This window comes from Balaenoptera acutorostrata, chromosome 8 (genome assembly GCF_949987535.1).
Source record: "Balaenoptera acutorostrata chromosome 8, mBalAcu1.1, whole genome shotgun sequence".
NCBI lineage: Eukaryota > Metazoa > Chordata > Mammalia > Artiodactyla > Balaenopteridae > Balaenoptera > Balaenoptera acutorostrata.
Window position 1 is genome coordinate 33,807,235 of NC_080071.1, and position 18,406 is coordinate 33,825,640.

Here is an 18,406-nt window from a genome sequence, read left to right on the forward strand (position 1 = left end):
CCCAGGATGTCAAAACTAGGTCCACGTATTAAATGACCTCTGGTCCCTGACAAACAAACTGCTCTGCTTCTGTGCCAGACTGTGGAAGCCCCTTTCTTCCTGATGCAATAGGACAGAGGTCGTCAGAACCATTAGACCTCATACCTGAGCTTGTATGCCTGCTTTCATTCATTCATTCACTCAGCACACTCTTTCACCCCATGCGGAGGCTTCTACTCCTTAGCTTAAAGACACGTTCCTTTTTTATTTTTTTTTTTAATTGAAGTATAGTTGATTTACAGTATTGTGTTAGTTTCTGGTGTACAACGAAGTGATTCAGTTTTATATTTTTTTCAGATTATTTTCCACTATAGGTTATTGTAAGATATTGAATACAGTTCCCTGTGCTATACAGTAAATCCTTGTTGTTTATCTGTTTTATGTACAGTAGTTTGTATCTGCTAATCCCATAGTCCTAATTTATCTCCCCTCTCCCTTTCCCCTTTGGTAACCACAAGTTTGTTTTCTATGTCTGTGAGTCTTTCTGTTTTATATATAGATTCACTTGTATTACTTTTTAGATTCCACATATAAATGATACCATATAATATTTGTCTTTCTCTGTCTGACTTACTTTACTTAGTATGATATACTCTAGGTCCATCCATGTTGCTGCAAATGGCATTATTTCATTCTTTTTTATACCTGAGTGATATTCCATTGTGTGTGTGTGTGTATGTGTATATATATATTATATATATATATATATATATATATATATACACACACACATATATATATATATATATATATAATATATATATATATATATATACCACATCTTCTTTATCCATTTATCTGTTGATGGACATTTAGGTTGTTTCCATGTCTTGGCTATTGTGAATAGTGCTGCAGTGAACATAGGGGTGGATGTATCTTTTCGAATTAGAGTTTTTATCTTAAGGACACATTCTTAAGAGAACGCCACTGCTCCATTAAACTCTTCAAGGCCTCCAGTCAGCCAGTGAGGCGCTCCCTCCCTTCCAGGTCAGTGGAAACCCACCTGACCATCAGCTAAAGTTGAGGACTCCGAAGAGTTTTATCAGATCAATCCAGAAAGACTGTATTGAGCCCCCCATCTGTTCAGGGCACTCAGCTAATTGCCACAGGGCATATGAAGAAGGGTATGCCTCAGTCCCAACCTCAGGGAAACCTTTTCAATGAGGGGTGACTTGGCCCCTGGATCTGAAACCACTGCACACAGGGCTTATGTTTTTCTGCTGGAAGTGAATTCCCTCTCCACCCGGCAACCGGTGCGCGCCAGCTGTGGGTGTCGACTCTGAGTCACTGGCTTGGCCGACCTCCATTCATCAGCGGGGCTCGACAAGAGCGTTATACTTTACCCGTCTCGCGTGTCCCCTGGGCGCTTTCCAAGAGCGAGGTGTCCCTCAGACCAGCTTCCCGGTGTGGGCCCCGCACACCAACTCACAGCAGCCTCTCACTGCACCTTCCTTCCCTTTCCCCAGGATTCTCCCCCTTTCCCTTGCCCTTACTCTGTGCTGCAAAAAGGCTCTTCAGCATAGCTCATTTTTTGTCACACCATGACCCCTTTGTCACAACTTCTTCTTGGGTCTTAATGTCCTGCACCATGTGTTTCAGAGGCCTTCCCTCCACCCAGATAGCATCGTCATCCTTAACTCCGGAGCCATGGTTTTTAGCTCCTTTAGCCTCAAAACCCTTTCTTCAAACAAAAATGTTGCTGGAAAATCCAAAATATCAAACAGAAAAGCCAGAGCTTCACTGACCTCATCATGCATCTTAGTCAAGAAAACTGCCCAGTAATTTGTGTTTTCTCTGCCCTGAAGGACCACAGGGGTCGGGGAGCCACGGGAGAATCCCCAGGGCTTGGGGAACTCAGATGAAGGCCCCCGGTCTAAGCCGTGTTCTCCTTCCTGGCAGACTGCTTCCCCTCTCTCTTTCCCACACCCCTGTGTCTTATTGTCCTTCGTTTACCTCCTCATCATTTGCTGGCTCCATCCCTTCTTGCTCTTCTTGCTGCCATCTTCATTCAAGCCCACATCACACAGTGGTTCTGAATCAGATGGGGACAGCCCCTAGGGGTGTCAGGAAGTGTGGGAGGGGGTTTTGGTTGCCACACTGCTGGCCTTTGCTGGGTAGTTGTAGGACCTAGGGATGTTGAACACACACCAGTACCTAGAACCCTCCAAAATAAGCTGCCCTGAAAAGAATGTCCCTGTTGAGAAACATTATTGGAAACTGTGAGTTTCTTAAAGGCAAAGACATAGCTCATTTTACTTCATTCATTCATTCATTTAGTCATTTAACCAATATTTATTGAACATCTATTTTGTCCTAGATACTATGTTAGTTGCAAAGGCTACAGCATTGAACTAGAGGGTTGCACCTCCTTCCTGGAGCTTTCTGTCTGGGACAGAAGACAGACCATAAACAACTAGTTATGCAAGTAATCATTTAATCACCACTGCATTACATGCTACAAAGGAAAATGATATGTTGATAGAATGTAATATGGAGAGGGAAATTGAACTTGTTGTGGAAGTTAGAAAAGGCCGTATCCCTAGCTCTGTGCCTTACACCAAATTGACCATCAGTAAGCCTTTGCTTAGTGAATGAATGAATAAATGAACATATAGCCCCAGCTCTGATGTTCCCTCAGCTCTCCCTTGCTTCAAGGGAGACAGAAATGCCATTCAATGCACAAATATTTTTGAGCATCTACCAAAGATGTTTTTAAAAAGTAGCAAAATGGTTCCTGCCTTTGGAGAGTTTATGATCCAATGGGATAGGCACTCCCAAATTAGATTCAGATGCAACAAACATATATTGAGTGCTGGTTGTGTGCAAAGCACCACGCAAGGGATATTTGTGCTAATTGTTTGATTCACCCTCACAAGAGCTTGAGAGCTGGGTTCATGAGTTACCCTTAGAAATAGGAGCCTGTACTTGTGCTTCTTTTTTCTTCCATACAGCATTGAATCGCATGATCCTTGGCAGCCCAAAGATTCTTCAGAGAAAATTACATTCCAAAGTTTGGACTTTTTTAGCCTATCACTGGCTGCTAAAGTACAGGTTTCACCAGTATCCCAAGGTACATCATTTTGGGCGCCCTTGGGATTTTCCCATCTTTTCAGGTTTTATGAAACCGCAAATGTTGGAATTGGGCTGGTAGTTCTTTTGACTTGGGACTCTTAGATTTCCTTTCTATTGGAATGACAGCCCCTAAGAAATGGAAAAGTGAAAAAGAAGGAATCTAATTTAATGAGACAGACTTTCAAACTACACACACACACACACACACACACACACACACACACACACACCATTTTTTTGATCTGATAATAACCTTTGGAGCTTCTACTTTACTTAAGTGGAAAGAAAATAAGCTGAGTTGATCAAGAATTGATGGTATCACTGCTGTCCTTGAAGAGAGCAGCCGAGCACTTTGCTCCTGGGAACTTGAGGGCATGTTCACAGGTTCTGTAAACGTTGACTTTTTACTGCCCAGACTGCTAAGTCATTAAGAAATGTGGAGGCATGAGATGCATTGGTTCCATATTGACCGGGGCAAGACCCCCCAGTATAGTAACTCAGCACAGCTGCATTTTATAATAGTCACCACTGCCAGAGAGGTTGCAGAACTCTGATAATTACTGAGAAAGAAATAACACAATATTCTTTGATGAGAAGATTACTTTGAGAATTTGATTGTATAATGAAGATGTTGCTTTGAAAGGTACTTCCTATTGTTCTGAATCTGAGACTCACTAGCAAAAAAAACACGTGTCACTTGTTTTGACAGGCTACTTAGAAAAATTCTCTGTTTATTACATTAACTGCGGCATTTTAACTGTCAAACTATGAAAGAATGTTCTGTAGTTTAAAAAACAGAATAGAGCTTCAGGGGAAATTTTTTGGCACACTCTTGTTGCTATTGGTATTGAAAAAAAAACATACATTCTGAATGCGAAATTAGCTTTTTATGTGGTGGCAGGCAGAGTGACTCACAATGCCCATCCCGGTTTCACAGGTGCAGACCTGGCTGGCATTTGGGGGCAAGTGCTATAGAACAGTGACAGTTTGATGGTGCTGTTGTTGCAGCTTCCAGACAGGGCCATCAAACCTAAAATGAGCTCTTGGAGCTTATTGTTTTGATTTGGCTTTGTTTAAAAGTCTAAAAACAAGAGGTTACCCTACAGCAAAGAGATACAGTGGAGACCCTTACCAGCAGAAACATGCATTCTGGCTACCTTTGAGCAGGTACTTTGGAGAGGGGCCATGGGCAAAGAGATGTGGAATGAGCAGGTAAGCAGGTTGTTATGAACTTGAGGCCAGCTGGATAAAAAGAGACTTCAAGGAGACAAAGAAGGCCCTTGCCATACAAGCGTCCCAACTTCTTCTTCCAAGTAAAGTGAGACCTAGTGCACTACTGTTTAGGATGATCTATCAGAAACCAGCCTAGGGCTTCCCTGGTGGCGCAGTGGTTGAGAATCTGCCTGCCAATGCAGGGTACACGGGTTCGAGCCCTGGTCTGGGAAGATCCCACATGCCGCGGAGCAACTGGGCCCGTGAGCCACAACTACTGAGCCTGCGCGTCTGGAGCCTGTGCTCCGCAACGGGAGAGGCCGTGACAGTGAGAGGCCCGCACACCGCAATGAAGAGTGGCCCCCGCTCACCGCAACTAGAGAAAGCCCTCGCACAGAAACGAAGACCCAACACAGCCAAAAATAAATAAATTAATTAATTAACTAAAAAAAAAAAAAGACTGCCTCCATCCTCTGTTCCACACACTTGCTCTAGAGGGCACTTAAGAGGCTGTGTGTTTTCGTTAGCAGAGCCTGTTTTTAATAGGGTGTTTACCTGTCCAAGCTGTTTCGGAGGGTGTGAAATTTGAAATCCTGATAGTTATAGGGAAACGTGTTTCCTCAGGGGAACCCAGATTAGCAAGCCTAAAATGAGTGGTGCCGAGGGGTTTGATTTCTGTTGGGATATGCCAAGAGAATGTTCAGAGTTATGAAGTCCATCCTCAGATGCAAATCAGATGAAAAGAGAAACATGACTGAAAGAGCTAATCTTCATGAAATTAAAAAAAAAAAAAAGATTTTATTGTGATTCTTTTTCTTCACTGCATGACAAACTTTGCCTTTGTTTTTCCTGGAGAGATTGCTGTGCTCTAAGTGTAAGCTTGTGGAATTTACCAGAAGAAATGATTGCAGTAAGTGGGCCGTTCGTTTCTTGAGTTTAGATTTGCCTCTCCCCTATGAAAGCAATTTACCACTTATTCCTCATGTTTACATGCCCAGGAACCCAACCATTGGATTGCTGCCATTAGGGTTCAGATTTGGGAGAGAGAAAGATGGGTGTAGCTGCCATTTACAGTTTAGGGATCATTATTGGATTGCCTCAAGATTTTTATGACTTTTTACTGTTGAAGTCAATCTGTTCCTCGTATAGAAAATTTGGAAACTACTGAAAAGAGTCAAAGAAGAATAAATATCACCTGCCAATCGCATCTTCCAGAGATAATTATTATTAACGTTTTGGTGCCTATCCCTCTGGTTATTTTTCAATCCCTAACTTTTTACACTTAATAATATGTCATGGCATTCTCTTTTAACCTTAAATATTTTTTAAAGGTGGGATTTTTAATAGGTGCATAGTAGTCTATCCTCTGAATGTTCCTCAGTGCATTCAGTTTGTCACGGTTGGACGTTTAGGTTGATTCTCAAGCCCTTTCTTCTTAAGAGCAGCAGAAAATAATATTCTAGTGCTCTTCTTCCCAGAACAAAGAAAGAATTCCTAGCCTGGCAGGGGTGCAGGAGTGGGGTTGTGGCTAGAAAGATGTCAAGAAAGTTCCAGCAGGGAACTGAAGGAGTGCCCAGACCCAGAGTGCTGATAAATTTGGCTGGAGAGTTAGGCTGAGGTCAGATTGAAGAAGGTCTGCTTCTGTGTTCCTTGGATATTATTTTATAGCCATTTGGGGCACCGTTGACTGGTTTAAAGGGAGATGTGGCATGGCCAGCTTCGCAGTAGGTAGGTTTCTCTGCTACCTGTAGAGAATGGATTGGAGGGGCTGAGACTAAAGATAGAATGCCAGATATTGAGTTTTATGAGAGTACAATTAATTATATTTTAAGAATTTAATGACAGCATTTGAGATACATGCATTTGACCTAAGAGTCTGCTAAATAAAGGGAAAGTAATACTAAGCACAAGAGCCCTGGATTCTACTCTTACCAAGTTACCAGTAAGTCCCCCAACATCTCCAGATTACAGAACTCTTAAGCTATAAATTTAATACCTGCTTACTCTCTCCCAGTTTCACAAAGGGATTGTGAATGGAAAAACAAATGCAGTAGTATTTAATCACAGCCAACGTTTATTGAGCACACGTGTGCTAGGCACTGTGTTCAACAGTTGTCTAATTCAATTCTTTCAACAGAACCATGAGGTAGTTATTAATATTATCCCTATTTTATGGATTAGGAAAGTGAGGCTTAGGTTAAGTCACTTGCCTGTGTTCATCCTGAAAGTGGTGGACTCAGGATTTAGTCCAGGTCTTTCTGACTCTGGATCCTGTGTTCTGTTCTGTGGTCTACCACCTATCCCAGGCCAAAAAGGCTTCAAAATGGTCTCTTGGCTTTGTTCTTGGAGCACTACTGAGGAAAGATGTCATGGAAATCTGATTTTAAAATAATTATTGCAGAGTAGTCTCATCTCATTAAGTTATTACTGTATAGACCTGGATGAAGTACAAATGTACTGTAGAAAAAAATTATATCAACACACTAGCCAGGATCACAAACAAAACTTAATAACTAAAAATGAGTCACACTATACATTTTATATAGTGACCTCACATATATCACCTCTTTGAACCTCAGAATAACTCTATGAACTGAGTAGGACTAATGTTATTATCCACAGTTTACAGATGGAGAAATTGAGCTTAGTAGATGGCGAGTGTCTTCTTTAACATCACACGGTAGTATATGTGGCTGAACCAGGAACTGAGCCCAAGTCTGCTTACTCCAAATCCAATTTCATTCATTTTTTTCATGGATAATAATCTTTCCTCTCTAATAGATTGCCTAAACTTCTTCCTCTCTGGTGGATTTACTGAATAAGCAGTGGAGTCCAAAGAAATATGGATAATCTATCTGTCCCTGATTCATAAAGAATTAATTTTTATAAGGAAAAATAATATATCCACATAGCATCTGCTCAAAAAACATTTGCATTTTCTATCTGACATATATGTCTTATACACAAAGGCAGGTTGCTATACTATCTGCTTCTATCCAAATCTGTTTGTTTTTCTCAGCTTGCTGCTTAGGTGTTTTAAAGGAAAATATTTATAGTTGTGCCTTTTAAAAGGTTTAATGGTACACTTCTATCGTGCCCTTATAGTAAACACTTTTGCTGGGAGAATTTCTGGCATATTTGGTTTCTAAACATGAAAAACCTCAAATCACACTGTCCCCAAAACACTTAGCCCTCAGAGGCCCTGAATCACAGAACCCTTACCCCATGTCCTGATGGGGATCACTTCATTTCTCCCAAATATTCATGAACCTTTTACCCTTAACTGCAGTTGTAAACTGTATTCATTTCTAACTTCACGAAGAAGGGAAGAATCCCCGTGTGCACAGGCTTTGCTATCAGAACTAGAAAATGCCTAATTGTATCTGATAAGCTTAAGGTGTCCTTTTCTGGGTTAAAGGTAAGGTGAGGGGTGGTGGTGTGGCAGGAAAGTGAGCAGACAGAGCTGGGCGGGACACCTTAAATGGCAAGTCACCAGGCTCCTGGAATGACTCAAGCACTTAACTGCTAACTCTTAGGAAGCAAGGGTCCTGGGAGGTGAAAAGAGAAAGAAACAAACATGTTGTGCTGGTTTTTTAGACAAGGGGGTGGAAAACCACACCAAACTTTCCTTTAAGGGGAGGTGGATGAGGTGAGATCTCAAGATCTGAAGAGTGTTGGGAAATGATCCACGCTTGAGAAATGACTTGAAAGCAGGAGAATCAGGTGGGTTGAGGTGACGTGTTGCCACCAAAATAAAGCATTCCACCCCCCAGAAAAAAATAATAAAGCGTTTCCTTTATTTTGACGCTTGATCAGGTCTTACTTAGATATTTATAACGTTGACTTTTCTGGGTATTTTCCCCATGCACCAGGGAATACGTCTACTAGGCGACAGTTCTCGAAGAACTGGGTCTTTCACCTGCCTAGGTTACCACTGGCCATGCCAGTGTGCCTGCTTGGTACCTGGACGAATCCCTCATTTTATCCACGTTCCAGTAACTGAGTTGCTCTGTCTCTGACCTTGATAAATTCCTTGATAAAACTGTATTTACCAGCAGCTTCCAATAGCACCTGAGTCCTCCCATCCTTTAATGTATAGAATGCCTCTCCCTCCATCCCCATTTATTATCTTGTCTGTAACTAAGGCATTGCTGCCGGAATGCATCCCCTGCAGAAACTAGGCCTTTCCACAGCAGGAGCCAGCAAATCCACATCAATGTGGTACCACGCAGATTTGTAAAGAAGCAGGGATGCCTAATACCTCTGCCTGTGACATCTGGAGAAGGACGAGCAACGACCAGGTACATTCACCGGCTGCCACTCAGAGCAGCCGGAGAGTCAATTCACTTCCCCCAGCCTCGCACGTCCTCTGTGAAGGTGCGCTGGGAGTTCCCTCCTCCTGCTCGGGGCACAGTGTTCCCTTGACTCTTGAAAGCCAAATTGCCTTCAGTCCTTGGGACCCTTTCATTACTGTTGGAACAGGCCGGGGGCTGATCTGCAGGATCTCTTCTCCAGGTTTTTCTCTGTCCGCCCCGCAAAGACCAAAGCATGAGAGGTACTTAATGCCACTGTTTGCCACGCCGAGCTCGCTTCTGTTCAGTGATCGCGGTAGGGAAGTTCCACGTTAGCTGTGGTGTCGGGCGCTCTTCCAGGGGGCGGGGTACATCGCGAGGAGGGAGCTTTCATCTGTTTCCAGAGCGGAGAGGTGTGTCTCTTCTGAGAAACTGGATGGCACGGCGGCTCTGAGCGGGCGGCTGCGGCTTGGCTGGGCTTGTTCTGTCACTGCGGCCACAAAGTCCGCTGGGGTGGGGGAGGGGCTCCCATTTGATTCTGTGGACGCAGGCTGGCCACACCGACTTTCACGCCATCCGGCCTCCTCTCTGGGACCTCCCTCAACTTTCAACCCGAACAGCATGTGCATGGAAACACCTCGTGGTACACCTCTCCTGAACGCTTTTGCTGCTTTGTGAACTGTGAATATGCTCATTTTCTAAAGCAAGTCTCTTCACACCTTGCAGTCCTGACTTCTCTCACCTTGTTAAAACATGTGCTGTAAACAGGACCAAAAAGTTGGTTGCTACCTGGGTGGATCGCCCAGGCACAGTGGCCTGCCCTGTGATGACACTGACCGCTGTAGACCACAGGCTCGTTGTGTTTTTTGGGGGTTTTTTTTTGTCCTTTTTTCCCTTTTATTCGGGGTGTTATTTAGGCCTCGGAGACTAAACTGTTTCTAGGCTTTGTTCCTTTCTGTTTCAAATGGCTGTCATGGGTTTCTCCAGGGCATCCAGCAAGCGCCGTGGAAGTCTATATTTCTTCGTTTTGGTTATTGAGGAATGGAGGCCCAGGGGTAGAATAAGTTCCACGTGGGTCTCTGCGGGTTGGCCATCCACACTCGCACCCCTGTGAAGGCAGTGGGGGCCGTGCTTCCGGACAGGCCTTGCTCTATCAGAGGCACGAGGGGGGCAGGCAGGGTGAAGCCACTACCGTCTTCCCACTAGTTGCCAAACGAAGGAGGCGCTCCCAGAACAGAGCCCTTCCCGGGAAGTCCCTCCTGGGAGAGCTGCCACTCCTTTCCGTCCTCTGTGTCTGGCAGGAGGGCCCAGGCCTCTGCTTCCTTCTCAGGCTCCTTCTGGACGTTTGTCTTAGGGAGCAGGTCTCGAGCTGCAGTCTGGCAGTAAACCCTGGGGCAGGCTGCTGCTCGGTGTGTAGAGTGGGAGAGGGGCCCAGCGGCCCCCTGTCCTGAGTGGAGCAGTATTTTGATGAGCCCTGGGACCCTCTCCCGCCCTTGTCTTATCAGCAGTGCTGTCTCCCTCCTGTGATGGTCTCTTCTGTGAGTCTAGAGCTGTGTCTGCCTCCAGACGCATCTCAGCCGTTCTATCCCTATCTGCTTCCCATCACCCAAGAATTCCTGAAACTCCAGGTCCACTGATAGTGCTATGTTATGGTTTGTCGTGGTGACATTACTTATTTTCAGTGCTATTTTGGATTTTTAAATATCTTTCCTATCAGACCTTTAGCATGGCAGACAAAATTCTGACCATAAAAAGGGTCCTACCCACCAGGTGCTGCTTGGTCTTTCATGGTCATCTCCGTCCAGGCCGCCACTGATCTTGACTTAGTTAGACTGAATAACTTCAGCTGGTCTAAAATGGTAACTTCTTAAAACTGGGTGAATAAATTTATAATCCTACAGAAAAATCTGTCTTTTCTATCTTTGAATGGGATTTGGAGTAACAGGTGAGGTCCAACATTTTCATCCTGTCTCCTCCCTCCATTAATAATTACCTACTTACCATGACACTTATGTGTGCTGTACCTAAAGTGAGTTGTGTCATGGGCACCTTGTCCTAATGGACCTTCAGTGGGAAGGATAAGAGAGCACAAGCCCCTATTTCCTTCAGGCCACAGAACAAGGACTGGTCCTTGGTACTGCTGCCGTCTCCCCTGGGCAGACCTTGACTTCAGCATGAATCGTGAGAACTTGTGCATGCATCGTGAGAACTTGTGCATGCATCGTGAGAACTTGTGCATGCATTCATCTCATGAGATGTATTGAACACCCTCCCCCTTAATAATGCCATCCTGCATGTGTGCCACATTTCCAATGTATGAATGCTTTGTGTATATTAACTCGTTCAATCTTTACAACAATCCTGTTTATTATCCCTATTTTTACAGATGTAGGAAGAAGGCATTAGACCAATTGGGCACCTAGGAAGTTCCTGTGTTAGATCTCAAATCCTGTTTCTGTTTTTAGCTTAGTACCCTTTGCACTACCAGATGCTGCTTCTCTTGAGAAGAGCAGTATAAAATCGTGGATTTTTAAGCAAATAACATCCTTCACAGTATGTTGTAATTGCCACAGCAGTTGGATCATGTGCCATGGAAGAATACATTTTGGAGAGCCAGGTTTACCTAGGCGAGAGGACATCTGAGCTGGGCTTGAAGCAGGAAAAAAAAAAAAAAAATCCCAGGCAAAGAGAGGAGCACGTGAAGAGTCTTGGAGGCGAGAAAAAGCATCATGTGTCTGAGGACCAGGGAGTTGTCTGGTTATCCCTGGAACGAAGAACATAGATAGCCATGAGGGAAGGTGTGAAGAGAGGAAAGAGAGATGAGTCTAGGAAAGTCAGTTGAGACTTGCTTTAAAAGAGCCTTGTGTGATGATGAGGGAGCACTTCTGGACAGATTGAGCTTGTGGCACTTGTGGGTTGTCTGGGAATTGATGGCCAGGAAGCTGTTGGAGCTCAAGAGAGAAATCTGTTTGGAGATAAAGATTTAGGTCTCGGCATCGTATAGATGAAAGTTGGGGACTTTTCCCAAGGAGAGAAGGTAGAACGAAGTGAGAACAGAGCTGAAGGCAGAGCCTGAGGGCACAGCACAATTCAAGAGGTGAACAAAAAAAACAACAGCTCATAAAGGACACTAAGAAGAAATGTCTGGAAGACCAGGAAGAGATCGAGGAGGGCAGTGGCCTGGGGGAGGAGAGCTTCAGGCAGTGCTCAGTAGTGTGGGGCAGTGGGAAGTTGAGTGGGTTTCGAAAATAGCTTGAATGTTGCCATCTTTACCTCTCTTCTCCCACACTTTGGTGCAGGTCCTAAGACTAACTAAGCAGCTCAAAGGGCAGCCTTGACCCACTCTGTCAAATTTTCAGTATGCTGCATTGAGGGTCTGACAGATTTCATCATCATCTGTTTTAACTCTTGGATGAAATTCAGTGATCTTTAATATAATGGGATTTATAGATCCTAAAGGCAGCATTTATTTTTTTAATCTGTAAACCTTGATCAGTGTGGATTTCATGTTGATATTATGTGAAAACTCTTCCTAGACTCACAGATATCTGCTCCCCAAATTCCAACTCTGAATCTGTCAAGATTTTAGAGCTAAATTCTAACCCTTTCTTTTCCCAGCTGAGTTTTTCTTCTCCCTCCATAACAGCCCGCTCCATGGAGGTGAGAATGAGACTTGGTGACCCTTTTCTCCTTTAGCCAAGCTTCAAGGAGGGTCCATGCTATTTGCGGCTGATGTCAAGTACCAGGAACAGCAGGGCAGCTTCTTGTGCTGAAGAGCCATAATCCTATTACGCCCACCTTGAGAGTTCACATTAGCTGCCTCTGTAGTAGTAGATGGACTGAGGTGACTCAATTGACTTTTAAATCTCCAAGGGTCCTAGTTTCAAAATCCCCATGTCTAAGTCAAGTAGTAGATTAGGCCCCTTGCTAAGAAGGCCTGGCTCCTTCAGAGTCCCTGGGGCCATAGCTTTTCCTTCGGTGGGTCCCCTACTTTCTGCATTCCACTAGATTGGGGCACAGAGTGTCCTTAAGTGGTGATCCTCAGCAGGAGATGAACCTGGCTGGCATCTCCCTGGGTCATGGATTTAGTACAAGCAGGCATTAGGAAATATACCCTCTGTTGTTTCTGTAAGAGAAGGATATCATATTCTTTTGTTTGTGTTAAAGCTGTCCTTGAGAAGGTAATGCCCAAGGGATGCAAAGAGTTTTCTTCCTCCAGTGAGCTCCCATTTGATCTGGAATATAGTTGCAAAATTATCTAACTCAACTCTTTTAGAATATTTACAGTTCAGTTTCGATGGCTCCAAGTACTTATCTAATAATTGACTAAGTTCTAGATGTAATTTGCTGAACCGAGTGTCATACTTAATTTGTAAGTTTGTTTTTCTTGTGCAAGGGTTTAAGTTTTTTTTTTTTTTTTTTTTAATAGTTACTTTATTTATTTATTTATTTATTTATTTATTTATTTTGACTGTGTTGGGTCTTCGGTTCGTGCGAGGGCTTTCTCTAGTTGCGGCAAGTGGGGGCCACTCTTCATCGCGGTGCGGGGACCGCTCTTCATCGCGGTGCGCGGGCCTTTCACTATCGCGGCCCCTCCCGTTGCGGGGCACAGGCTCCAGACGCGCAGGCTCAGCAGTTGTGGCTCACGGGCCAAGTCGCTCCGCGGCATGTGGGATCTTCCCAGACCAGGGCTCGAACCCGTGTCCCCTGCATTAGCAGGCAGATTCTCAACCACTGCGCCACCAGGGAAGCCCAAGGGTTTAAGTTTTGAATATCACTTTGCTGGATTTTTTTTTCGCTCACTCAAATAAATATGCAAATACCTTCCCATTCACTACTTCCTTTAGCTCTCACATCACTCTCAGAAAGATATTGTGCCCAGTTTACAGAGGAAACTGAGCGTCTGATGTCACACAGTTGGTGAACGGTTGCACCAAGGTTAAAACCTGATCTTCAGACCCTAAACCCAGTGCTCTGCTCAGCACACCAATACTCCCTGAATTTATTTGATCAAGGAACACTCTTTAAAATACAGTGTAATGATGGAACACCATCGGCGGCTCATTGAGGTTTAAATGTTTAATATACAGTAACATTAAATAATACCACAAGTTATTGAAATTTTAGGACAAAATGCATAAGACAGATGATGATTATGTAATAGGTAACACTCATGACTATAGCAGAGTAGCTGAGTGTGAACGTCACCTGTCCATCAATGTGGAGATTGACTTCCTAGCACTCTCAGAATTAATAACACATTTGTTTGTTTTTTAGTTTCAAAAACATATTAGTCAGGGTTTCTTATACTGGAGAGAGCAATAGAAAATCCAAATTACTGACCAATCATGCCTTTTACCATTGATGTATAAGTAAACTCTATTAGTGATTCCAGAATTATTATAGACGTGAAAGATGATCAGCAATCCACTCAGTCCTCCCATGCCAAAATGTTCATAGTACCCACAAGCCCCATCCTTAAAGGCAGACTATTAGATACTAGTTTTATAATAAATTATAGGGAAAAAACTGTACATAGTATACTGATTAACATCTCATGGAACAGTAGTCCTCCATAGAACAGAGTTTGGGAAATGCGGGTGTATTCTTCCCTTCTTTCCCTCTTTTACTAATACCACACACTACTATTTGCCTTCTGCCCATCTTATGCCCTCACTTCCTCAGGGATAGGTGAGAAGATGTTGTCTATATGCATCCTTTATCTGAGTCCTGTGGTGGAAGCATATTACATAACCCAAAACAATAGTGACAAGAGCATTATTATTCTTTTAAGCTAAGATATCAGGATCCCAAGAAATTTGGATTGATCATCAAGTTGATTGAACCAACAGTTCCTAGTGATGCTAAAAGATAAGTTTGTTGTTATTGATCAACGTAGTGATGAAAAGCAATTTTGTAGAACAATCATCTACAAAGTAAGAGGTCAGTTAGCCAACTACAGTGTGAACAAAGATGTTCTTCCCTCTGAGATGGAAAGGAAGGGGATTATGTGCCCTTCTGATTTCTTCCATGTCCTTCCATCAAGGAACACGTTCATGTCAAAAATCCCTTTAGGAATGATCATAGCATAATCTCTCCCTCTGCCAATGGTTTTTTTTTTTTTTTTTTTTTTTTTTAATTTATTTATTTTTGGCTGTGTTGGGTCTTCGGTTCGTGCGAGGGCTTTCTCCAGTTGCGGCAAGCGGGGGCCACTCTTCATCGCGGTGCGGGGACCGCTCTTCATCGCGGTGCGCGGGCCTTTCTCTATCGCGGCCCCTCCCGTTGCGGGGCACAGGCTCCAGACGCGCAGGCTCAGCAATTGTGGCTCACGGGCCCAGCTGCTCCGTGGCATGTGGGATCTTCCCAGACCAGGGCTCGAACCCGTGTCCCCTGCATTAGCAGGCAGATTCTCAACCACTGCGCCACCAGGGAAGCCCCAATGTTTTTTTTTATCGGGATTTCTCCTAAGAATTCCCTGAACATGTTACTGACCCCCGAAGTCACCTCTGTATTTCAAGCCCTTAGCAATGACTTTTATCTCATTATTTCCTTGTTACTTTTTTTTCTTTGTAGACCTGGCCAGAGGACCGTGGATGACCTAGAAATTATCTATGAAGAACTCCTTCACATTAAAGCCTTATCCCATCTTTCTACCACGGTAAGTTGTCTCTTAGCTGAGGCAGCGGGGAGGGGTGCACAGTTTGAGTTAAATGCACTGTTAGGCCTGAAGGAGAGTATTGGAGAGTGTGGGCGAGGGGCAGGAACACCTGAATTCTCCCTCACAAATGGCCCCTCCTGTTTCTCACGAGATGCTAAGGAAGCTACACCCATGTGCAATCACCAAAAAAGGATCAAGTATCACTATGTTATTAGTAGCTGCCCTAAACACCAAGGCAGCATGATGTGAGTAGAATTGGAACATATGCTTCAAACTTCCTGAGTCTTGGAACCCACATACCTAGACAAAAGAGCCAGGCCTTAAGAGGGGTGTTCAGTCCCTTCCATGACATATAGAGCCATGTGCGGAAGCGGGGCTGTTGGGGGGAGAAATCAAGACGACCAGCCCTGGCCCAAGGGGCCAGCTCTGCCCAGGTTTGCTGCCAAATTGAGAAAGGAAGCATAAGGTGCAAGAGAGCATTAGTTCAGATCTTTTAGGGCACAAGGGCAGTACCTGCTAGTGAAAAATGGCCCAACGGCCGTATCTGACTCTGAACTTTTACGTGACTAGGGTATTTAGAAGAACAGTGGACAGAAACGTCTCCTGCCATAGGAGGGACAGAGAAACACAATTTCCATGCAACACAAGTCTCCTATATGCTAATAATTCAATAATAATAATGATAATAAAAGAAGCTGTTTCAGCATCCACAGATCACAGGTTTTATGCTGGGCTCCTCAGCAATGTCTATCTGCTTAATCTGTCCTTCATTCCCAGCTCACTAGGCGATATTATGCTGTGGCAGTGCCTGTAGTCCCTGCTCTGGGGGTGGGTAGAGTTCAGGTCTCCACTGAGAGCAGTGAGGCATTCACCACAACCCCAAGCAGAAGGGTTCCAGATCCTTCCCCCTTCAACCCAGATAGGACTGCCTTCACATCCCTCCCACTCCCTGCACTACTGGGGATCCGGAAGCTTGCTCACCTACATGGAGTGTCCAGGGGTCTGGTCCAGCCCAGGCGCCCCTCCCTCCCACCACCCTGCTGTCATCTTCACTCTCTCCACGGTGGGATAGGTCTAGTGCCCGGGGGCGTCACCCGGGGAGCTCCTGCATCTGTAGGGGCAACAGCCGAGGCTCCACGAGCTCATGCTGGAGAGGGAAGTGAGGGAAGACCCCTTTTCCCTACCTGTTGTCCGGGTCCCCAGCATGCGCATGTTCTGACTTCCCCAGCCTTGGTGGCATTGGGAGGATTGTGGGTAGTGGAGAGGAGGAGTCTTCTCCCTCAAATCCCAGATACCCAGGCACTGTGGAAGATCTCAGGTTATTTGGTTCTTAGGGAGAGAGAACATAATTTGGGACCATAGTTTGGAATTAAAAAAAAAATAACTCACACATTTAAGCTTAATTATTCAACTTCAAGACATTGAGTTTTCTAACATGTTTGCAGTGATGCATGATGTGTGATGCAAAGAAGAGCCTCCAGGCGCAAGAGTCATGATATTGTGGTTGCTCTCACCCTCTCACCAAGATGAAAGATAGGCAAAGAAACTGCCTAGTTCATACATGTGAAACCAAGTTTAAACAGTCTCTAGGGAGATTGTCTTGTATGAATTAGCTTATAAAATAGCTTTTGTAAAAGCTTTAAGAGTCTGGTGGCACAAGACATGGATGCAACGTAAATGTCCATCAACAGATAAATGGATAAAGAAGATGTGGTACATATGTACAATGGAATACTACTCAGCCATAAAAAAGAATGAAACAATGCCATTTGTAGCAACATGGATGGACCTAGAGATTATCATACTAAGTGAAGTAAGTCAGACAAAGACAAATATCATATGATATCTCCTATATGTGGAACCTAAAAAAATTATACAAAGGAACTTATTTACAAGACAGAAATAGACTCACAGACATAGAAAACAAACTTAGGGTTACCAAAGGAGAAGCAAGGGAGGGATATATTAGAAATTTGATATTAACAGATACACACTACTATGTATAAAATAGATAAACAACAAAGTCCTAATGTATAGCACAGGGAACTATATTCAATATCTTGTAATAAACTAAAATGGAAAAGAATCTGAAAAATATATATATATATATATGCATAACTGAGTCACTTTGCTATACATTGTGAATCAACTACACTTCAATTTAAAAAAAAAAAGAATCTAGCGGCACATCTAGTGGAAGTGGTTCTAGACAGGAGGAGCAGCAAAGCAGAGTGGGAGGTGGCCGCGTGGAAGTCAGCACTGTTCAGAAAGAGAGCGAGTCCCTCCCCAACCCCCCCCAAATCTGGCCTTTCCCCACATTCTTTCTCTCTTCCTTCTAGGTGAAACGGGAGTTAGCAGGTGTTCTCATTTTCGAGTCTCACGCCAAAGGGGGAACCGTGTGTAAGTGAAGACTGTAATCGTGCATAGTGCCTGGCTGGCCCCCTCCCGAGGATGTGCAATGGGAGCCTGACTGCAAATGCTCCCCTTTCCTGGGCCTGGGTCTGACTTGCCAGGATGTCATGTGGCACCGTTTGTCTTTCTGGACCTGTGATTATTCCCAGCACGTATCCCTTACTCTGCAGCCCGCTGGGTTTTGGGTGCCAGCCTGGGAGCCGTTGCCAGCCTGTGTCTCCACGTGCTCCCTCCCCTGCTGGCTCAAGGCAGTGTTTAAAGAGGGCGGGATGAAGTCAGTGCTCTTCAGGGGGGGACCCCAGGCAAAACCTTTTCACAGTGACCTCACTTCAGTTTGTGGCTTGAGAAGAACTAACCTGTCTCTTGAGAGGCTAGTTAGAATGCCACACTCTCCAGCCTTCTTGTTCTTCCCTCGTTTTCACTATCAGCTCCAAGCCTGAGAGAATTTCTTTGCCCCAAATATTTATGCAATACTAATATGTAGTATCTCTCCAGCATGCACATTGTAGTTTAGTTCTATGATCCTATTTGGGAGCAAGAAATTGAAAGTTCATATTAATAAAAGTGAGCAAAACTATTTCGGCTGGCATTTCCCACTCATCCTACAAAAGCCTTCTTGAAAAACATGGTTAGTGGTGTATTCAGATCAGGAAATGCCTTTCTCTAATCTCTCTTGGAGAATAGTAAGATACAACAGCATGCTACGTTTCTCAGGAGTTCT

The 18,406-nt window shown here is 44.2% G+C and overlaps 1 protein-coding gene across 7 annotated transcripts in view; it reads left to right on the top strand.

Moving 5' to 3' along the window:
* The window catches only part of RAPGEF4 (Rap guanine nucleotide exchange factor 4), a 311,598-nt gene that overhangs the window by 231,041 nt on the left and 62,151 nt on the right, over positions 1 to 18,406 (top strand). For all 7 annotated transcript variants that reach the window (XR_009009047.1, XM_057551327.1, XM_057551325.1 and 4 more), the window contains 2 exons: positions 15,189 to 15,273; positions 17,613 to 17,673. Coding sequence is in view for 6 of the 7 variants with exons in the window: in XM_057551327.1 (XP_057407310.1) it covers positions 15,189 to 15,273; positions 17,613 to 17,673 (146 nt within the window). In the remaining variant the exon portion in view is untranslated. The remainder of the gene's footprint in view (positions 1 to 15,188; positions 15,274 to 17,612; positions 17,674 to 18,406) is intronic.